General features: G+C 42.9%; 1 protein-coding gene across 4 annotated transcripts in view; it reads left to right on the forward strand.

Moving 5' to 3' along the window:
• KIAA1671 (KIAA1671 ortholog) overlaps positions 1–19,307 on the forward strand; it is a 160,392-nt gene extending 141,085 nt beyond the window's left edge. For all 4 annotated transcript variants that reach the window (XM_073313248.2, XM_073313250.2, XM_073313249.2 and 1 more), the window contains 6 exons: positions 3,805–4,060; positions 5,956–6,130; positions 9,841–9,965; positions 10,753–10,883; positions 11,038–11,120; positions 11,976–19,307. In XM_073313248.2, coding sequence (XP_073169349.1) covers positions 3,805–4,060; positions 5,956–6,130; positions 9,841–9,965; positions 10,753–10,883; positions 11,038–11,116 — 766 coding nt within the window. In that variant the 3' untranslated portion in view covers positions 11,117–11,120; positions 11,976–19,307. The remainder of the gene's footprint in view (positions 1–3,804; positions 4,061–5,955; positions 6,131–9,840; positions 9,966–10,752; positions 10,884–11,037; positions 11,121–11,975) is intronic.
• Positions 19,308–19,457: the final 150 nt, after the last annotated feature.

A 19,457-nucleotide genomic window follows, 5' to 3' on the forward strand; every position in this document is an offset into this window, starting at 1 on the left:
TGCCATCTGCTGCTCAACATGAGTAACTTCATATCGTTTGTTTTAAAAAATAATTGCTCTTTGGGGTGTAGCAAGGTGTGTGACTCACTGAAATGGCTCCAGAGTAAAGAGGAGAGATTTTTCTTTATTAGAATAATTGGAGAGGAAAAATGCTTCTAATGTTAAACTGGAGTGAAAACCATTTGAAAACCCAGTGGCAGCAAAGTAAATCGAAACTCTGTAACTAGCATGGTATTCCACAGCATGTGATGGTAGCACATTGCCACAGTGAATCAGAGAATCAGAGGACTGGAAGGGACCTCAAGAGGTCATCTACTCTAGTCCCCTGCACTCATGGTAGGACTAAGTATTATCTAGACCAGGGGAGGGCAAACTGCAGCCCGCAGATCCTGCCCATCCTGGCTTTCAATCTGGCCTGCAGCATTGCCAGCCCCGTGGCGCAGTGGGGCTAGAGTGGGCTCCCTGTCTGCCCTGGCCTTGCGCCACACCTGGAAGCAGCCAGCACCACGTCCCTGCGGCCCCAGGGATGGGGGCAGAGGGCTCCGTGTGCTGCCCTGGTCTACAGGCATCGCCCCCTCCAGCTCCCATTGGCCAGGAATGGGGAACCGCAGCCAACGGGAGCTTTGGGTGTGGACTCCACAGATGAGGGCAGCATGCAGTGGAGCCGACTACCCCACCCCACCCCCAGGAGCGACTTCCAGACATGCTGGCCACTTCCAGGAGTGGCACGGGGCCAGGGCATTAGCCCCCGCTGTGTGCTGCTGCCACCCTAGAGCCGCTTGAGGTAAGTAGTGCCAGGCCGGAGCTCTCACCCCGCACCCCAGCCTCCTGCCCTGAGCCCCCTGCCGCACCCCTTCTGCACCAGAGCTGCCCACCCTGAGCCCCCTTCTGCACCCCAATCCCTTGCCCTGAGCCCCTTCCTGCACACTGCACGCCCTCCCACACCCCATACTCCCTCCTCCACCCCAACCCCCTGCCCCAGCCCTACATTCATGGCCCTGCACACAATTTCTCCACCCAGATGTGGCCCTCTGGCCAAAAAGTTTGCCCACCCCTGATCTAGACCATCCCTGACAGGTGTTTGTTTAACCTGCTCTTAAAAATCTCCAGTGATGGAGATTCCACAACCTCCCTTGACAATTTATTCCAGTGCTTAACCACCCTGACAGTTAGGAAGTTTTTCCTAATGTCCAACCTAAACTGCCCTTGCTGCAATTTAAGCCCAATGCTTCTTGTCCTATCTTCAGAGGTTAAGGAGAACAATTTTTCTTCCTCTTCCTTGTTACAATCTTTTATGTACTTGAAAACTGTTATCATGTCCCCTCTGTCTTCTCTTCCCCAAATTAAACAAACCCAGTTTTTTCAATCTTTCCTCGTAGGTCACATTCTCTAGACCTTTAATCATTTTTGTTGCACTTCTCTGGACTTCCTCCAATTTGTCCACATCTTTCCTGAAATGTGATGCCCAGAACTGGACACAATACTCCAACTGAGGCTTAATCACTGCAGAGTAGAGCAGAAGAATTACTTCTTGTGTCTTGTTTACAACACTCCTGCTAATACATCCCAGAATTATGTTTGCTTTTTTTGCAACAGTGTTACACTGTTGATTCATATTTAGCTTGTGGTCCACTATGACCCCCAGATCCCTTTCTGCAGTACTCCTTGATGTCTGTGGCCCTTCCTCTCTGGCACAGACCTTACATTAGTGATCCACACCTTTTTAATCTTGAGGCTAGTTGTTTGTGTGCTGTATTTAGGGGCTAATCTTTAAAAGAACCCAGAATCTTGAGCTAGCGCAGAATATGTCAGCACATATCTTGAGTGGGGCGCACTGTGATAAGTATATTTAACACTGGCATGCTGTGCCCTGCCCTGCTTATCTGCTACTCCCAGGTGTAGTTCAAATTGTTTCTTACGACTGCTAAATTCCACAATAGTTTAGGATTTATTTAATCTAGTGATCCCCTCTGTTTCACCACAAGAACTATGGTTCATCAGGCCAATTTTGGTTTCATTTTCTTGAGTGTTTAAACTCTTGATGTGTGCCAATCGAGGGATCAACCCTTCAGTATTTCTCTGACTAGATCGAACCTTAAGTAACAAATATAATTGCAGATAGGAAAGACAAAATATAAATCATCATGCTGTTTAAGCTTAATGCCTCCCAATCACAGGATAGCATCTTCCCACCTGCCCTGACATGGGAGTGTCATGGAAGTGCTGACCTTTGATCAGGCCAGTGACTTAAGCAGCTTGGGCCTTGGGGGAAATAGAGGGTAGGTGGGAGGGGGCAGTGGGGTGAGAAGAGGGGGTGGGGGGAATTTGGGATGTGCAGGGCTGCGGCGGCCAGAGAAAGAGGTGACTTTCCCCAGCTCCAGGGCTGTGGCTGCTGGGGAGAGACGGTCCTCCTTCCCAGTCCCAGCTCTGTGGCTGCTGTGGCGGGGGAGAGACCCCCCCTTCTTCCCAGCTTGAGGGCTGCTGCAGCGAGGAAGAGAGGGCACATCCATTGCAATAGCGCTTTTATCCAAAACATTTTACAGTAGTTAGTTAATGGTACAAACAACATTTGGAATGATGATTAAGTGGTCTGCTGAGACCCTCAGCAATTTTCAAGTGGTCTGCAGAAAAAAAAAGTTTGAGAACCACTGATTTAGAGGATAGGTCTACACAGCACCAAAAAAAAAAAAAAAGTGTTCTTAACTGGGAGTAGCCTACCTCCATAAACTGGCTCAGGTTAAAATAGCAGACAAGACATGGCAACTTGCCTTGTAACTCTGATTAGCAGCTCAAGTGTAACAGGGCAGCCTGGGATTGAACCCAAGTTAAAGTTGTTGTGTCTTTACTGCTATTTTAAGTTAACGCACATTTTTGTGCATAGACTAGTGATTCTCAACCTTTCTAGACTAGTATACCCCTTTCAGGAGTCAGATTGTCGTTGCATACCCCAAGTTTCACCTCACTTAAAAGCTACTTGCTTACAAAATCAGACATACAAATATAAAAGTGTCACAGCGCCCTATCACTGAAAAATTGCTTACTTTCTTAGTTTGTACTGACTTTGCTCATGCTTTTTATGTAGGCTGAAAAACTAAGCAAACATGTAGATGAGTTGATGTGCCCCCTGGAACACCTCTGGGTACCCCTGGTGTAAGTGAATCCTAAGTGAAGCCATTGGTGGTGAAAAAGTTATTACAGTGAAAATGATTCACCCCTCTCTGCTGGCCTGTAGTGTCTCCAAATGATACATTTCTTGCCTCTAGATGTGGTTTCAGCTTTCACTCTGAATGATGAAGGGCCACATCCTGTCTGTCATCTGTGGCAGTGCAAAGACCTGGACTGGTGCTGCTCCTTTGCAGAAAGCATGGCTGGATTTGGAGGTCCACAACTACTGTTTACTGTGAAGCTTTGCAAATTTTGATTACAGTGCAGCACTCCAGGGAGTTGTGGGGCTGAGGTGGGATCAGGGCCGATGGATCTGTGGTTTATGGATCCGTCTGCCATTCTCCTCCTCCGCCCTGGGGACTGGTACAAATTTGCAGCTGCAGTTGTGGTCACAGTAGTTGCTCTGGGGCTTATGGAAGAGGCCTCCTCACTTCAGCCTCAATCCATTATCCCTATGACTCAAGCCGCACACTAGTTCTAGGACTATATAGTCTGTCCCTCTCATGGATGGCTGCATACATGTTCCTGAACACGCGATACAGCATGATTGCATTCTGAGTATGCATGGTATAAAATATACTTGCACATATGTTCACTCATGTATCCTTCTGCCTCAGAGTTCATTCTCTTGTGTTGCAGCTTTGTGCCTGAGTCTCCTTCCTCAGAAAGCAATGTTGTTTCAACAAGGAAGCAGCCACCAAATAGCCGGCTGTCTTCTCTCTCTTCTCAAACGGAACCTGCCTCCATGATCGATCAGCACCATTCCTTAAAAGACCAAAGGAGCACAAGTTTGGACCGTTCCAGCACTGATATGGATTCAACTGATGGTATTGAGGGACCCCTTCCAGCAGATACCTACCCTGAGGAGAAAACCATTGACTTCTCCTTCATTGATGTAAGTCTCCATAAAGGGAAAGAGTTGTTCATTTTTAAGTACGTTACCTATATTGTTAGCAAAATGCTATGCCATGTCTTCTCCCAACTTTATGTTCAACCTTGTGCTATGCTTCTTTATCCATTAAGGCTTCTTTATTGACTTCTTGTGTGAAAAGTTCAAGATAAATTGCAATGAAAGTTCTTGTGACTGCCCTTCCTATTAAGTCTGTGTGAATTCTATTAGGAGTCCAAAGGGACAATGGTTTGCACTTCAGTTGGTCATTTTTCAGTCTGCTCCTAGGAGACGTGCTGTGTAAAAGAGTTTAATGGCTCTAGGAAATGGAAACCATACATTTCTGAGACAACATAGTTAAGTGATACAAATTGCTAGTGCTCACCATGCTGTGAGAAATGCAGATTAAGCTACAGATATTGGATTTGAATACTACTTTTCTAATTGACAATGGGACCATCTTTCTGCAGTCTTTTAAAAATCATATTCCTAAAATGATTTTAGTTTAAAGAGGATCTTTTGAGAAATTGAGAATCCTGAATTACACAGGAATGTTGGTAATATAGTGCCTAGTCATGCAGACTGTACTCTGCTTTAGTGCTATACGAGAGCATACCTAGAGACAATGTGGATTTCTCCTTTCAGGTACAGTCTCTGTGAATTAAGAATTTATCTTGAATAAGAGTTACTCATCTTTTATTATATCTCAGCTAGTGGCAGATACTGTAGAAAGCTTCCTATGAATTGTTACGTTCTCTCCACACAGACACACACACACACACACACACACCTTGTTTTGTAGTACAGCTCTGGGGAAGGTGGAATGTAGAGTGTTGGCAGAATTCACGTATTAGTGTGGCTGTCCTAAATAGCAGTAGTATAGCTCAACGGCAGACTGCACTGAAGACTGTCTGAAGGAGGTTAACACTTTCTCTTCCCGTAACTAAGGATAATTGTCCACATCCTGGGCAGTGCAGCACAGCGGTTTCACACCTTACTGCCAGGGGGTTCTGGGTGTAGGGTACCTTGCATTGGGCTCTGCTATAGGACCATAGATCCCATCCTCCCAGCAGCTGCAAGTGCCATTTCAAAACAGTGATGACTTCAAGCAGAACTGTTGAAGTCTAGAAGGCCCCTGTGCTGTTTGTGTGAATGGCTAGTTTCTGAACTGAGAACTTTTAAAATATTTATTTTAAAATAGAAGTTTTCACAGGGGAGGATGGAGGGCCCAGGGCCTCTGGGAAAAGACTCAGTCATAATCAGCAATGAATTATATCACTAAATACAACTGCGGTGGCCTTTGCTCTACTGTAATCCATTCAGTTTTCCTTTGTGTATGGAGATGGCATTGTTTTAAATAACTGATTATCTCCTTTTTACCAAAGGCCATGGTATTTAACTTTCAGTCTTTTTGTTGCTGGCAAACAGCTTGACATTTCTGAGGATGGGGACCGATCAGAGCTGGGAAAATGTAGCAGAGGGAGAGAGAGAGTTGCATAATCACTTTACGGTTTTGCAAATCCCTGCCTTCTGATTGGCTGATGGCCATTGTTACCTAGTAAGAGCACACAGATTATCATAGTTTGGTTATTGAAAAATAACTCTGCAGTTTCTATACAGATCAGACATCCAGAACCAAGCAGAGTTCAGGGAACTGTCCAAATGGGAAACCACTGTAGTTCCATATCGGTTATTGTACAGCATCTTAGCACTCTGAGTAAATTCGATTTTAATTGGAGTTTAAAATAACAGTGATAATAATTAAAACAAAAGTAGTCCTAATTAAGCTGAAATATGGTTATGCTTAAAAATAAGACCTGAAGTAGTTATGGAATGAACTGCTCTATTTTCAGACTAATTGAAATTGCCACATTTGAGGGTAACCTTTTTCTCTTTAAAAGCAAACTTCTATACTGGATTCCAGTGTCCTGAAAACCCGTGTGCAACTCAGCAAAAGGATTCGCCACCGGCCACCTAGCTCCCATTCGCTCAGGAGAAGCAGACAGATAGAATCTGAAAACAAACTCTCTGCGATGCAGGAGACAGACAGCACTTGGATGTTTAAAGACTCCACAGGTATCCCTCTCAGTCCTGTGAAATAATTAGTCATAGTGCTGCGGGGTTGGAGATATATTATGTCCTCGATAGAATCTTCTCTCTCCTTTGAGCTAATGTCCCTGTGGGTACTCCGCTTTAGTTGTGTGTGCACCTTCAGAGATTTTTGTCAGCAGTGTGTGCAGGTCCACATGTCTTTGTGCTTCAGCCTGAGGATATACAGTGCGGGGTGGACTCCAGTTCCTTCTCAACCACCTGTGACTAGAGATGTTCACTAACTTAGCATACCTACCTTGTTTTTTTCCTTGTTGTTCCTATTATTTTATTAATGTTAGTCCCTTATTTTAGTTTGTTGTTTTACATTTTCTTTCCCCACCAAAAGTTCTGTGGTTTAGCGGGTCCCCCCTTTTGTTCCATGGTCAGGGCCTCTTGCCCTTGGCCCCTGTTCATTTGCTGCCTTTCTTCCTTGGGTGTGCCTAAAATCCTGGGCTTCAAACCCTGACAGACCTGACACAGGTCCTTTCCCCTCAACAATGGGCATTCCAGCTGTCGTGGAGAGTCTCAAATCCTGTCAAAGTGCAAGTCTGCTTTAGCTTCAAGAGCAGATCCGGGAACCTGAGAGAGGCTGAAGTTGCTCCTTATTGAGCATTCACTTTGAGACCCACCACCACTTCAGAGTCCAAATCTTCCCCTGCACCTTTCCACCCTCTCACCCATACACTGGGGTCAGCCTCTGAGGCCTTCCAGTGATTTCTTCAGCTTCAGTGAGCAGAGATGAAGGGACACATTTGAAGACTTCAAAATCTACTAAAGAGAAAATACCTTGATCCCCGGATGGGAGAAATTGGCCCAGAGACCAGGAAATAGGGAGACCTTGCCTCACAGTATGAGTAGTGCCGAGGCTTATGGTTCCTTTGGTACCAAGAGGTGGGTACCTGCAAAAAAGGCTTCTAGCTCCCTGTGTACCAAGAAGTCTCTCAGCGAACAAGTGGTAGCCTCATTGGAGCCCTCCAAGCAGAGGGAGGGACTCTTTGAAGAAAGCATCTTTGACCTCTTCCTAGAGCCATGGCCATAAAGAGCGTAGGACCATACCATCCATACCCTCTCCAGTGCCACTTGGCGGATCTCAGCCTGGGGATCCGTGTCTAAGAGCTCTGATACTGGTTGGATTTCTTTCTCAGAGGCTCTCCAAGTGTCATTAGAGCCCAAATTCCCTCTCCTGAGGAGTACCAAGAAGGATTTTTGCCAGTACTGATGCACCCTCTGGTACTGGCATACCCTCCAGTACTGCTTAGCTCCTCCGCTGAATACAAGGGATGACACTTCTTCAGACTCAGACATTTCCCTACAGGATTCTACCACCTTTCCTGTGCTGTATCCTAAGGATGAGACCACAGGAACCAGATGACGTCTGACCCATCAGCCTTGGCAATAGCAACCTGGAGGTCCCTCTCCCTTTCCTTATGCCCTGTCACTTCGGGCTTTCTGGAACCCTTGGATCCTGTCTGGTGATTAGTTCTATAAAGTGTCACCACTGGTACCCCAGAACCCTCTTCCCAAGGAAGATCCTTTAGAAGAACAAGAGCTAAGGGCAGAGGAGAAGGCACTACCATCTAATAAATCCTCTTCCTCATGAGACAAGGCAATTATGTTCCCTCCCCCATCCTACGTGGGTGACTTCAAAGACTTCCAAGAATGGAGGAAAAGGGTGGCGGAGGCTTTACCAATCCCTTGGAGGAGATACAAGAACCGCAGCACTCCTGGTGCATGTTGTACATACCTCTCCTCAAGGTGAGGTAGCCTTGCCTATTAATGATGCCCTATAGCCTCCAGCCCGTACACTATGGCAAACAATAGCTACTGCCTTGCCTCCATGCAAGCAGGCTGACAAGAAGCACTATGTACCAGCTAAAGGGTCAGAGTGCCTTTTCTCCCATCTCATCCCAAACTCTCTGGTAATCAATGCCATTAATGAGAGAAGCAGGCAACGTTGGTCTAGATCAGAGGAGGGCAAACTACGTCCCATCAAGGCTTTCAATCCGGCCCATGGGATTGCCAGCCCCATGGTGCACGGGGCTAAGGCAGACTCCCTGCCTGCCCTGGCCCTGCACCACGTCCCTGTGGCCCCTGGGGGAGGGAGGAGCAGATGGCTCCACGTGCTGCCCTTGCCTGAAGGCACCGCCCCCTGCAGCTCCCATTGGCCGGGAATGGGGAACTGCGGCCAATGGGAGCTTCGGGGGTGGTACCCGCAGGTGAGGGCAACGCGCGGCGGAGCTGCCTGCCCCACCCCCAGGAGCCACTGCCGAACATGCTGGCCATCCTAGAGCTGCTTGGGGTAAGCGGCACTGGGCTGGAGCCCGCACGCCAAACCCCTCCTGCACCCTGCACTCCAACCCTGTGCCCTGAGCCCCCTGCCACACCCCGCAGCCCTCCTGCGCCCCAACCCCTTGCCCTGAGCCCCCTCCTGCATACCACAGACCCTTCTGCACCCCACATTTCCTCCTACACCCCAGCCCCCTGCTGCACCCCTCCTACAGCTCAACCCCTTGCCTTGAGCCCCTTCCTGCATACTGCACACACTCCCTACCACATCCCAACCCCATGCCCAAGCCCTACATTCATGGCCCTGCATACAATTTCCCCACCCAGATGTGGCCCTCGGGCCAAAAACTTTACCCTCGCTGGTCTAGATCAACACCTTACAACAATACACCTTACAACAACCTTAAGCTCCTGCACCTTTTTGGCCACAAAAGCTACTCTTTGGTTGCCCTGGGTAGCCAGCTATCATGCCTTGATGGCAAAGTACAACGGTATGAACTATAGCAAATGTTCTCACTTTTGCCACAAGAGCAGAAGGACCAGTTTCAAGCCTTCATCACTAAAGGCGATTGTCAAAGCGTGTTTACGGTCTTCTCTCAATCAGCTGACACAGCCTCTGGTTCTATGGTAACCATCATAGTTATGCATCAACCTTATAGCTGCAGTCCTCTGGACTCCCCAGGGAAGTACAGAATACAGTGGAGGATCTTAAGGCTCAATGGATGGGAGAAAAGAGTGTACGATCAAACTAGCCCCTTCTGCTGGTTTCTGTTTCAGGGACATGAAGAGCAAGTTATCCCAGCTATTGCATGGTTGAGTGTGCCGACTGCTCTGTTCTCATGTTGCTAGTAACTAGCTGCACTTGCGTGCATGATTAGTGATCTGACTCAATACAAAATGCAATGTTCATTTTAAGACATTGAATCAGAAATGTTAATATTACAAAGCTACAGCTGTTTTTGGTTCAAGCTGTGACCTCTGATGATCATTGTGCAAAGCCAAAATGTAGTAATTTCCAAGTAAGAGGCCAGTGAATGTGAGTGAACTGAGCTATTGTAAACTTAACTGTAACATACACACATGTGCTTTGATGCTTTAATGTATAAACGGAGCAATTCAGAAGCAATAGCTGAATTAATTTAAGTATGCAATTCTGCCCTTTTACAGCCCTAATAAACAGAGTCTCTCTACCATTAGGTATTTACAATGTGCCCAGCGCCATGGTATGAGTGCTTAATCATGTCAAATAACTTCCACTGAGTCTTCATGATTCTACTATGTTACATTGTTACCGAGGAAGAGGGTTATGAGGTCAAGGCATAGACAGGAAGTTTGCTGACCAACTTGCTTTGTTTCTATTTAAATGCGTCTGGGGTGAAATAACATCTGGTCATTGTAATTTTTGTTAGAAGAGAAATCTACAAAACAGGAAGAGTCTGATGAGGAAGAAAAAATACACCGAACTGAGAGATCCTCAGCTGTTCAACCTCAGAGGCTTCCTGTTTTTCCAGGCATGGACCACTCTGTTCTCAAGGTGAAGATAGACAGATCATACTAGATTAGGTCAGGGGTCCATCTAGTCCAGCATCCCATGATTGACAGCGGCTACCATCAGATGCTCTCCAGCAGAAGGTGCAAGAATCCCCGAAAGGGCAATTTATATATTAACCCAGCGGTTCTCAAACTGTGGGTCGGGACCCCAAGTGGGTCACGATCCCATTTTAATGGGGTCACCAGAGCTGGTTTAGACTTGCTGGAGCCAAAGCCTGAGCCCCACCTCTCGGGGCCGAAACCTGAGGACTTCAGCCCTGGGCGCCGGGACTCGGGTTACAGGCCCTCTGCCTGGGGTGAAGCCCTTGAGCTTTGGCTTTGGTCCCCACACCGGGGGCAGTGGGGCTTGGGCGGGCTCAGGCTTTGGTCCCTGCTCCTGGGGTTGTACAGTAATTTTTGTTGTCAGAAGGACATTGTGGTGCAGTGAAGTTTGAGAACCCCAAACAGTTCAGAGGAGAAAACTTGATGATCTGTTAGATGGCCTAAGAAACTTATAGCAATGTTGTAAATAGCTTTTTCACTCATTGACCCTGTATTATTGATAGAAATATTGGCAGTGGTTTAGAAGGAAATTTAACTTCATAATAGTTTGTGTATGTTTTCACAACAGCTTAGATTTATGGTAAATTCCATTATAAATGTATGCAGTGTATGGATTTCAGGCTTGTGCTTTCTGCTGCTTCATACGCCAGTGAAATGATTTGAGTGATCAGATTGTCCTCCAAGGAAATCTAAAAGCAGTTTTTTTTAAAAATAAACCTTTCTTCTAGGCTCAGCTTCGGAAAAGACAAGAGCCCGAGAGTCCCAGTGAAATAAATTCTGCACAGCTATTTAAATCCCAGCTCCAGCAAGGAGCTCCTGGTGGCAGGGTACTGCCCTCTAGTGCTGAGAAGGAGAACAGGTGAGAGAGCTGTTTAAATCCCAGCAAGCTGTAAATTCAGAAATAGCTGGTCATTTCATTGCTCGGATCCTAGAAGAATATGGCTTATTTTGATTTTGTTTCTGTAATGAGGTATTGTCATTGTAGGATAAAGTTTATTTTGCTGTGTCCTTAGATCAGAAGAAATGTCTCCTCAATGGCTGAAAGAGCTGAAATCGAAGAAGAGGCAGAGCCAGCACGAGAATCAGGTTTGAGAAGGTACAGTACAGCAAAATTAGAGGTGTCACTCTGTAGAATTTGCATCTGACTGCTTTGCTGTGAAGTCTCCTGTCTTTTCAGCCAAAAGAGATTCTTAGATGATGGAAAAGTAACATGCAGTTACCTTTAGCCCTTGCAGTCTGGCAGAAACAATGTTTGTTCAAGTATTCTCACCCTATTTCCACAGGGTCTGGGTAAGCTCTTGCTGTGACTGGTACAGCCATGTGGCTGGACATGCAGCAGACACATCTTTGCAATGCTCAAGCCCCTTAAAGCTGATGCTAATGATCTGAAGCTTTGAGTGGAAAATCTGTTCTGAACCTGCCTGTACACTGACTCTGCAAGCAAAGAGTATACACATGTTGTATGTAACTGTGCACTCCATGTCCAAGACAGAAAAATATTTCCATAATGAAGCAGATCCGATTTCATTGGAATTTACTGTACAGATTATGCTGTTTTCCCCTTTCTCTTATTGTTGTTTAGCCTTATTTACTACCCCAGATGAAGGCGCTATTAACTTCTCAGCAGGCAATTCTATGATGATAACATTCATCATTCTGCTAATTTTATAACAATATGTAGAGTCCTACTAAGAAGTGTTGTCATTGTTTAATGGGCAGGTTCTGCAGATAGCTATTTAAAGCATTGGAGCACTTGGTTTCAGTGATGCTCTTAATAGTTCATATGCAATTTAATAACACAAAATAGCTTGCTGCTGCTGCACCAGCAACATGCAAAGAGCATCATCGATGGTGTACACGTGTCACCGAGACTTGAGAGTCCCGAGGGTGATGTGGTTAGTTACATTTATGAACAATGTCAAACAGCTTCTGTGTTTTATTTCCTTTTCAGACACTGATTATGACTAGGAAAAGACCGAGAAGTATAACAGAAGCCTTAACTCATCTGAACCTAACATTCACACATCATGCTGCTGCTGTTTGCTTCCTGCCTCGACTGCTATGTGCATGGTGCCTTCCTGCTTTGTGGAGAAAGCTGCTTAATATTCATAGACAAATACAAAGCTGTATCTTCTCAGATAGGGAAGGATATAGTCACTTTAGAACTACCTGAAGTAAGAGATGGTGCAGTATAGTTAGTACTTCAGAAGGTCTTGCCAGAGGGTAACATTTGTTCTAGGAAATACGGCGCATCAGAAGAAGTCCCCTTGCCTTCAAACAAAGATGACATCTCTGCAGAATTAAGCTATGTTCAGTAACTCAAGCATGTGAATGCTAGTAGGCACGTCAAGTGTAAAGGCTGGGGTTTGTATTTGTTTATGAAAATAACAAAATTTTAAATTTATATTCATCTTCCTTGTGAACTAATAGTGGTTCCTATTCAGAATGAAGTTTGTGGAAGAGAGAGTGAAAGAACAAATCCTGTTTACTGCCATATTAAAAAATGAAACTTGACTGATATTTTTTTAAAGATATTTTTCATTGGCTGATGCTTGCACATGATCTGCTGATCAGGCAGATCAAGTTGATTTTTAGATTGAGCATAAAGTTAATTTTTCATTCTTTAACTGAGATTGTCTGGTCTGTCAGCATGTAGCATAACTGCATCATTAGAATGTCATATTCTTAGGATGATAAAGCAATAATGTCAACCAATTTTCTTTAAAAATAGATGTAAATATTGTTTTTATTACTCAAAAAGAAGAGACGAGGAAGGATGTATAGTCTTGTCAATATGAGGGTTCCAGGTAATTGCTGAATGTCATTCTAGAAGCACCTCAGATTGTCCCACTGGATATTTTTATTAGTTACCTTTGTAAATATCAGTTTTAAGTGTTTATTTTTATGCTGATTTTGTAGGATCACCTAAATGCAATCTCTCACTTCTCAACTGTTTATTGAAATGATCTATACATTTTACTTTGGTAAGACCAAATGCTGGTATGTTAGCAATGTAGATAATACTAACATCACAACACAGATGTGTCAGTCACATCAGAAGAATTTTGATGTCTTTGGATCCAGATTCTGAAATTGGCAAGATTTTTTTTAACCAAAAAGTTCATTTATAAGTAAATTATAAATGGATACTGTATTTAAAATATATATTAGTTACTTACTTTTCCCCAAGTGCTCTTTCCAGAAAATCTTTAAAAATATACGCTAATGGGAAAGCTCATTCCGTAAGGTAGGCCCCGCCAGGACTCCGATAAGGAGAGCAAGTGTAATGGAAGGGAGAATTGAATCAAAGCAGACGAGCTCTTTCTATTCTGCTATTCTCATAACCTTCTGTGGCAAACTGTTCGGGCCTGAACAGTCAGATATGATGAAGCTGCACACAGTTGCATTCTGGAAGCAAAACACAGTGTTCGCTGTCTACTGCACTGCAGTTCTTGTCTCCCGCTGAAAGGTTATTATATAAATTAAATGTTAAAAACCGGGCACCCGCACTTGCACGCATTTTCCCTTTTCCTGCTCAGTGTTTCAGAAGGCTTGTCTTATGTGTTACTACCACAACAGTGCACCTGCTAGCCAAAGGGTAACCTTTGTCTGCCATCCGTCAAGTTTTTAGCTGCCATAAACCATGTGCCAACTTTTGTTCTAAAGAAGTCACAAATGAGGTGAGTTCACTCCCAGCCTGTATTTCAGTAAATAACTGCAGTATGTCAAGAGATATGACCAGTATGCTCTTCTCCCTTTTACTATCAGAATTCTAACAGTAGCACCCCTTATTTTATAGAAATACAAATGAATATTTTTTCACTTCAAAATAAAAATGTCTTTGTTCAGTTCTTTGCCCTGCTCCATGTAAGAGAGGTGACAATGCCAGATACACTGTTTTACAGTTTCTTCTGCCACAGCTCAGTGAATTCTCAAATATTACTGCCAAATGGAGTCACGCTTCTGCCCTCTTTCATGTGGATAACCTCCCCTTTCCCCTCCCCCCGCCCATAAGGGGAAGGGGGAGAAGCTTTCAGAGGAGCGCAGTTGTCCAAACTATTAGAGACACTGTTGACTGCTTTTTAAAACTAGTTGTATATATTTTCTGCCCATTGTTTATGTGGTGTGGGACCTGTTTTTATTTTGGAAACGTAACTTTTAGGCAAGCTTTGTATTTTTCTGTGCTTGTAATGCATCAGCCAACTTGTTTTGTCAGTTGTGTACCAGATGTTCTTGATGGTGTTGGTGTGTACAATTTGAACAGTATTAGCTGCAGGGTTTTTAGGTGTGACAGAAGAATGTTGGTCACTTTTAATTTCCCTTGCTAAGCGTGAGTGGCTTTCTTTTTTTTTTACGGTATTCAAAACCCAAATAAATTTATTTGCGAGCATAAAAATGCTGAGGGAGGTTTAATTTTAGGATTGAGCAACTTGATAGTGTCTCTTTAATGACAAAAAGAAAAGGAGCACTTGTGGAAAAGTACTCCTTTTCTTTTTGTGAATACAGACTAACACGGCTGCTACTCTGAAACCCGTCTTTAATGACGGAGCATTTTGTCTAACGCTTCCTGATGCAACAAAATGAAAGCCACAAACTCTTTAGATTGTCAGCTGCAGTGTTTTTGCTGTGCATTCTGATATACTGAGGGGATTGGTTTTGCATATTGGCAAAGCCCTTTGAATGAGTATGTGTTTCCATTTCTCTATGGACAATGCACTGAAATTTACTGTAGTTTTACTGCTAGTGAGAAATGTTTAATCTTATATATGTCTGACAGAAAAAATCTTTAGGATAAGGTTGAATGGGATAGTGGTTTTTTTCTGATCTTTTATTTCTTCATATTGTATGTGAATTAAATATCTATTTTCTCTTGTGACTCCAGGTTCCCATCATGTAATTATTGAAATCATAAATATTTATTACACATATGATAACATGCTGTAAAACTCCTTTCTTTAGATTAAGTCCATTTTAATTGCAAATAATGCTTATGAAACTTTTTACTATTTTACTTTAACAATCACAGATTATAACTTGCTGTTAATATGAGCCAGGAATGAACTCTTACCTGCAGCATGTTCTTCATGTATGATATATATTTTTTTGTATTAATAACTATTGGAAGCTATTTTAAGAGTAAGTTTTAACTCTTAACTCACTTTTACCTGAACTCTCTTTGTAAGTGTGATAGATGGAGATAGCTGGTGTTTGGCATTCACCATTGAATACAGGGTGCTTTTGCAGAAGTATTTTGTTCTTTTTATTTAAGACCATCACGGTTTTCTCTGTGTACTTCATCCCACAGCTGTATTAGTAGAGCAATAGTTTCAAAAAGTAAATGTAAATCAGTCTGGTGTATGGAACTTAGAAATACGTCGTTAGTGCCCCTTTTTTCACTGAAATTAGGAGAGTCCGCCCCTAGAATTTTAATCCACTTATGTTTTAGGATCAGTACAAGCATGTACATTTCATATTCACTGGAATCGCCAATTGGCCTTTTCTTCTCCTTTATTTGTTTTTGCAAATTCACCTTGTTTATGGCTGTGTATCTTGAGGTTAGTATATGCTAAGTCAGTGTTTTTACTGGTTTTGTATTACCTGCTGTACACAAAGATGCTAAATTTCTGCTTTCCATTTTAACATTTTTAACGTGGTTGTGTAGGATTAAAAAACTTGCTTCTTGCTTGCACAGAGATTTAGCTTCCCACCCTCTGGTATTTTGTTTTGATCACCTAGTTATTGCTGGCAAACCACCAGAAGCATTGTATATCAGAAACTGCCCGCTACTAATTCACAAATCATAGAATCAGAGAATTGTAGGGACCTTGAAAGGTCATCTAGTCCAGTCCCTTGTCCTCAAGACAGGCCTAAGTATTATCTAGACCATCTCTGACAGATGATTGTCTAACCTACTCTTAAAAACTTCCAGTGAGGGAGATTTCACAACCTCCCTAGGCAATTTGTTTCAGTGCTTAACTACCCTGACAGTTAGGAAGTTTTTCCTAATGTCCAACCTAAACCTCCCTTGCTGCTATTTAAGCCCATAGCTTTTTGTCCTAGCCTCAGAGGTTAACGAGAATAATTTTTCTCCCTCCTTGTAACAACCTTTTATGTACTTGAAAACTGTTATCATGTCCCCTCTCAGTCTTCTGTTCTCCAGACTAAACAAATCTAATTCTTTCAGTCTTTCCTCATAGGTCATGTTTCCTAAACCTTTCATCATTTTTATTGCTCTCCTCTGGACTTTCTCCAGTTTGTCCACATCTGTTTGCAAACTTTTGCTCAACCATACTATCCAGAGCAGCATTATCAATTAGTTTGTAATTAATTTTACATGTTTGTACATGTACTTAATATGCCTGCAATGTGTAAGGTAGTAAACCGTGGATGTGGTTTAATGTAAAGTTGCTACATGGAGAGCCCTGCTGTACCAAAATATCACAATAGAGATCCGAGCAATTCTAGGGTAAGTTTAATATAAATAGTTTGGAATCCTTTAAAAATCTAGGCACCCAGTGACATTAGCTGCCTTCTTTACACTTTGCATCCTGACTGTGCACACGGCTATGCCCAATACCATCAAAAGTATGTAGTGTAAACTGAGTGTAATTGGCTTTTGAAGGGTCTGTGTCACACATTTTATTTGAAACTTTGGAACCAAAAGAGTTGATCAGTCCAAACTCCCATTGCACCAAATGTCCAAAATGTTACAATTCTGTGATGATAGAAATGTGTTCTAGAAATAAACAAGCAATGTGTTCTATACTGGATAAGAGAAGGAGTTCGGTGAAGGTGTCCTGTGTAGAATAATTGGCATGAATTAGGCATGGTCTGTTTTGTAAAATATCATGGAAGTCACTGAAAGGTAATTTTTTGGGAGATGCAAATATGTTCAATAGGGCTGTTCTGTGAGTGGTAAAGGATTACTGCTAATTTACTGAAATTTGGTTTTCTTGGACTAGACCAAATGGGTCAGTTCCATAGAATGTTAAACCTCTGTCAATCTAGTTGGGCCCGGTGTCTCTCATTACCATACAAATACCTTTCCGTGTCAGTGAAGTTTAAAACCTCTTCAGTCAGGCTAATCTGTAACCGAAGAGTTGATCCAGACTTCTGCAATTGGACAGTTCAGGCAGGTTAAACCGTAAGAGAGAGCACCTGCTATCTCAGGAGGAAAAGAATGTAGTTGACAATGCTGACAATCTTTAAATTCTTTTGCACAGGTTCATATTTAAAACATGAAACAATTTCAGTCTGGAGGTAAATGTTCTTTTCTAATGTTCTTGAATTTAAGTAATAAAATAAACAGTATAAAGCAAGCCAACGTGTCCTTGTGGGGCAGGGTGTATTTATATGCTAACATGGCCACTCGGGAACCATCTATGAATGTGGAACTCTGCACTATCTTGAAAACTCCTTTTTCTCCTATTTGCCCTTCATACGAACCAATCCATGCTGGTTTGCCATTACAGCATCTGTTTAACTGACGAGACCATAGTGTTCACACGTACTCACCTCATACAAAGTGTTAGGAGCTCAGCTCCTTAAACCCGTGTCAGAGGGACTCAGATACTACAGTGATGAGGATCATCTAAGTACCTGGTTGGGTAAGGCAAATTCTGTCCTGTGGCACATGTGTGATGCTCTCACTGGGTTCGATGAGATCTACACCAATATCCAAAGGCAGCGTTTGGCCTTTAAACATTAGATTAGAAAGGGTCTCCGCTGTTTCTGTATGTTAACTCTGGGCCCCCATTTTTTTTGCAAAATATGTCCTCTCTTCTTAGAGCTCACAGCCCACCTCTGCAGCTAAGCTTGCAAGATGCTAACATTGCATTGCTAATTAACCCAACCCATGGACGAAGGGCCAAATCCAGATTTGGTGTAAGGTCTGGTCTTCACTAGGAAAAAAGTGTGTTCTGAACTCAAGTTAGCTAACTTGAGGTACAGTCCTAGTAAAGGCAAGGCAGTTTGTTTGTTGAATCGACTTGCTAGCAGTAAACTGCCTTTTCTTCACTAGGATTCTACTTTTAGTTACCTAGAATTTTCACTGGAGCCAAGAACACACCTTTTCCCCCCCGAGTGAAGACCAGGCTTCACTGGTTGGCTACAACCACATTAACATCTGTGGAGTGCTGCCTTTTACAGTGGGTTTGAATATGAACCAATGAGCACAATATTCCGAGTCCTCTGTCATCCAGGATACCAGAGTCTAAGGATATTTGGTCAATGCAGGCTCTTGATTACAATGATACAGGGCAGGGAGAATGTGTGATGAGCCGTATGCGAAATACGTCGGTTCCAGGGTGTGATTGGAAATCCTTTCTCATATCAATGTGCTTTCCCTGAGGCACTTCAAACCACTGTTTGGTCTGTCCCATCCCATGCCATCCCTCAGTTGAAAATATTTTTACCAAAATATGTGTTGACGTGATTTTTTCATCCTATTGAAGGGATTTGGAGAGAAGGGGAGGTTCGTGTGGTTTATGGATTTTCTTCTTACCATATTGAACATGCTGACTGTATCAAGCCTGTTAAAGAAGCTATTGTATAGATAAAAACTTTTATATCATTCTGCATAGCCTTATAGAACATGTAAATATGGATCACACAAGGAATAAATGTTGTGCTATAGAAAATATTTTGTACTACATAGTTTCCTAAGTAATACAGATATTCTGTCTATTGTGTATATACTTGTATGACTATGATTCCAAGTTTAGCGTTGCCAGATATTTACAAAAGATGTTGTTTTCTAATAGTGCTGTGAGCATTTCTCAAAGGGATTAAAGAAGCTGACAGCAAGAGGAAATGGAGTTCTATTAGGAAAGAAAACTCAGTACAATATATTATCCCTACCCTCTGTGATGTTTTGCAACTGCCTTATCTATGTGCATCTTCCATGAACTTGGCAAACGAAGCAGGATTTTGGGGCACTTTAGTCATTGCAAAAATAAATGTAAGTGAAGATGTTACCAAGAAAATGAACATATGGGAAAATACCTTTATTTTTAAAGTAAAAAAGAGAAAATTACAGTATCTTGTTTGGTAAAAGATACAAATGAATACCATTCCAGTCCCTCCCCTGAGGATTTGTTCTGTACAGAAGTAATTTTATATTTTACAACTAAGAGTTTTCATATCAATAGAAAAGCAGATGAAAATGTGAAAAGGAACTGCAATAAAAGTGAACTACAGTAAACTGCTGTCTATGGTGGATCTTTGCATGTACAAAATGTGTTGCATTCAAACAATGACAATAAATTAGAGTACAAAGCTTGGATGCCAGTTGTATTTAATGGATGCTTTTGCTTTGCTAAGACATTTTAATTATCCCAGCATACCACAATTCCCAGCATAGCTATTCTCCCATTAAATCTGGTCATTGTGTAATCTCTCTCACAACCCAGTTTTACCCTTGCGTGTGATTGCC

The sequence above is a fragment of the Lepidochelys kempii genome, chromosome 15 (genome assembly GCF_965140285.1).
Source record: "Lepidochelys kempii isolate rLepKem1 chromosome 15, rLepKem1.hap1, whole genome shotgun sequence".
Taxonomy (NCBI): Eukaryota; Metazoa; Chordata; order Testudines; family Cheloniidae; genus Lepidochelys; species Lepidochelys kempii.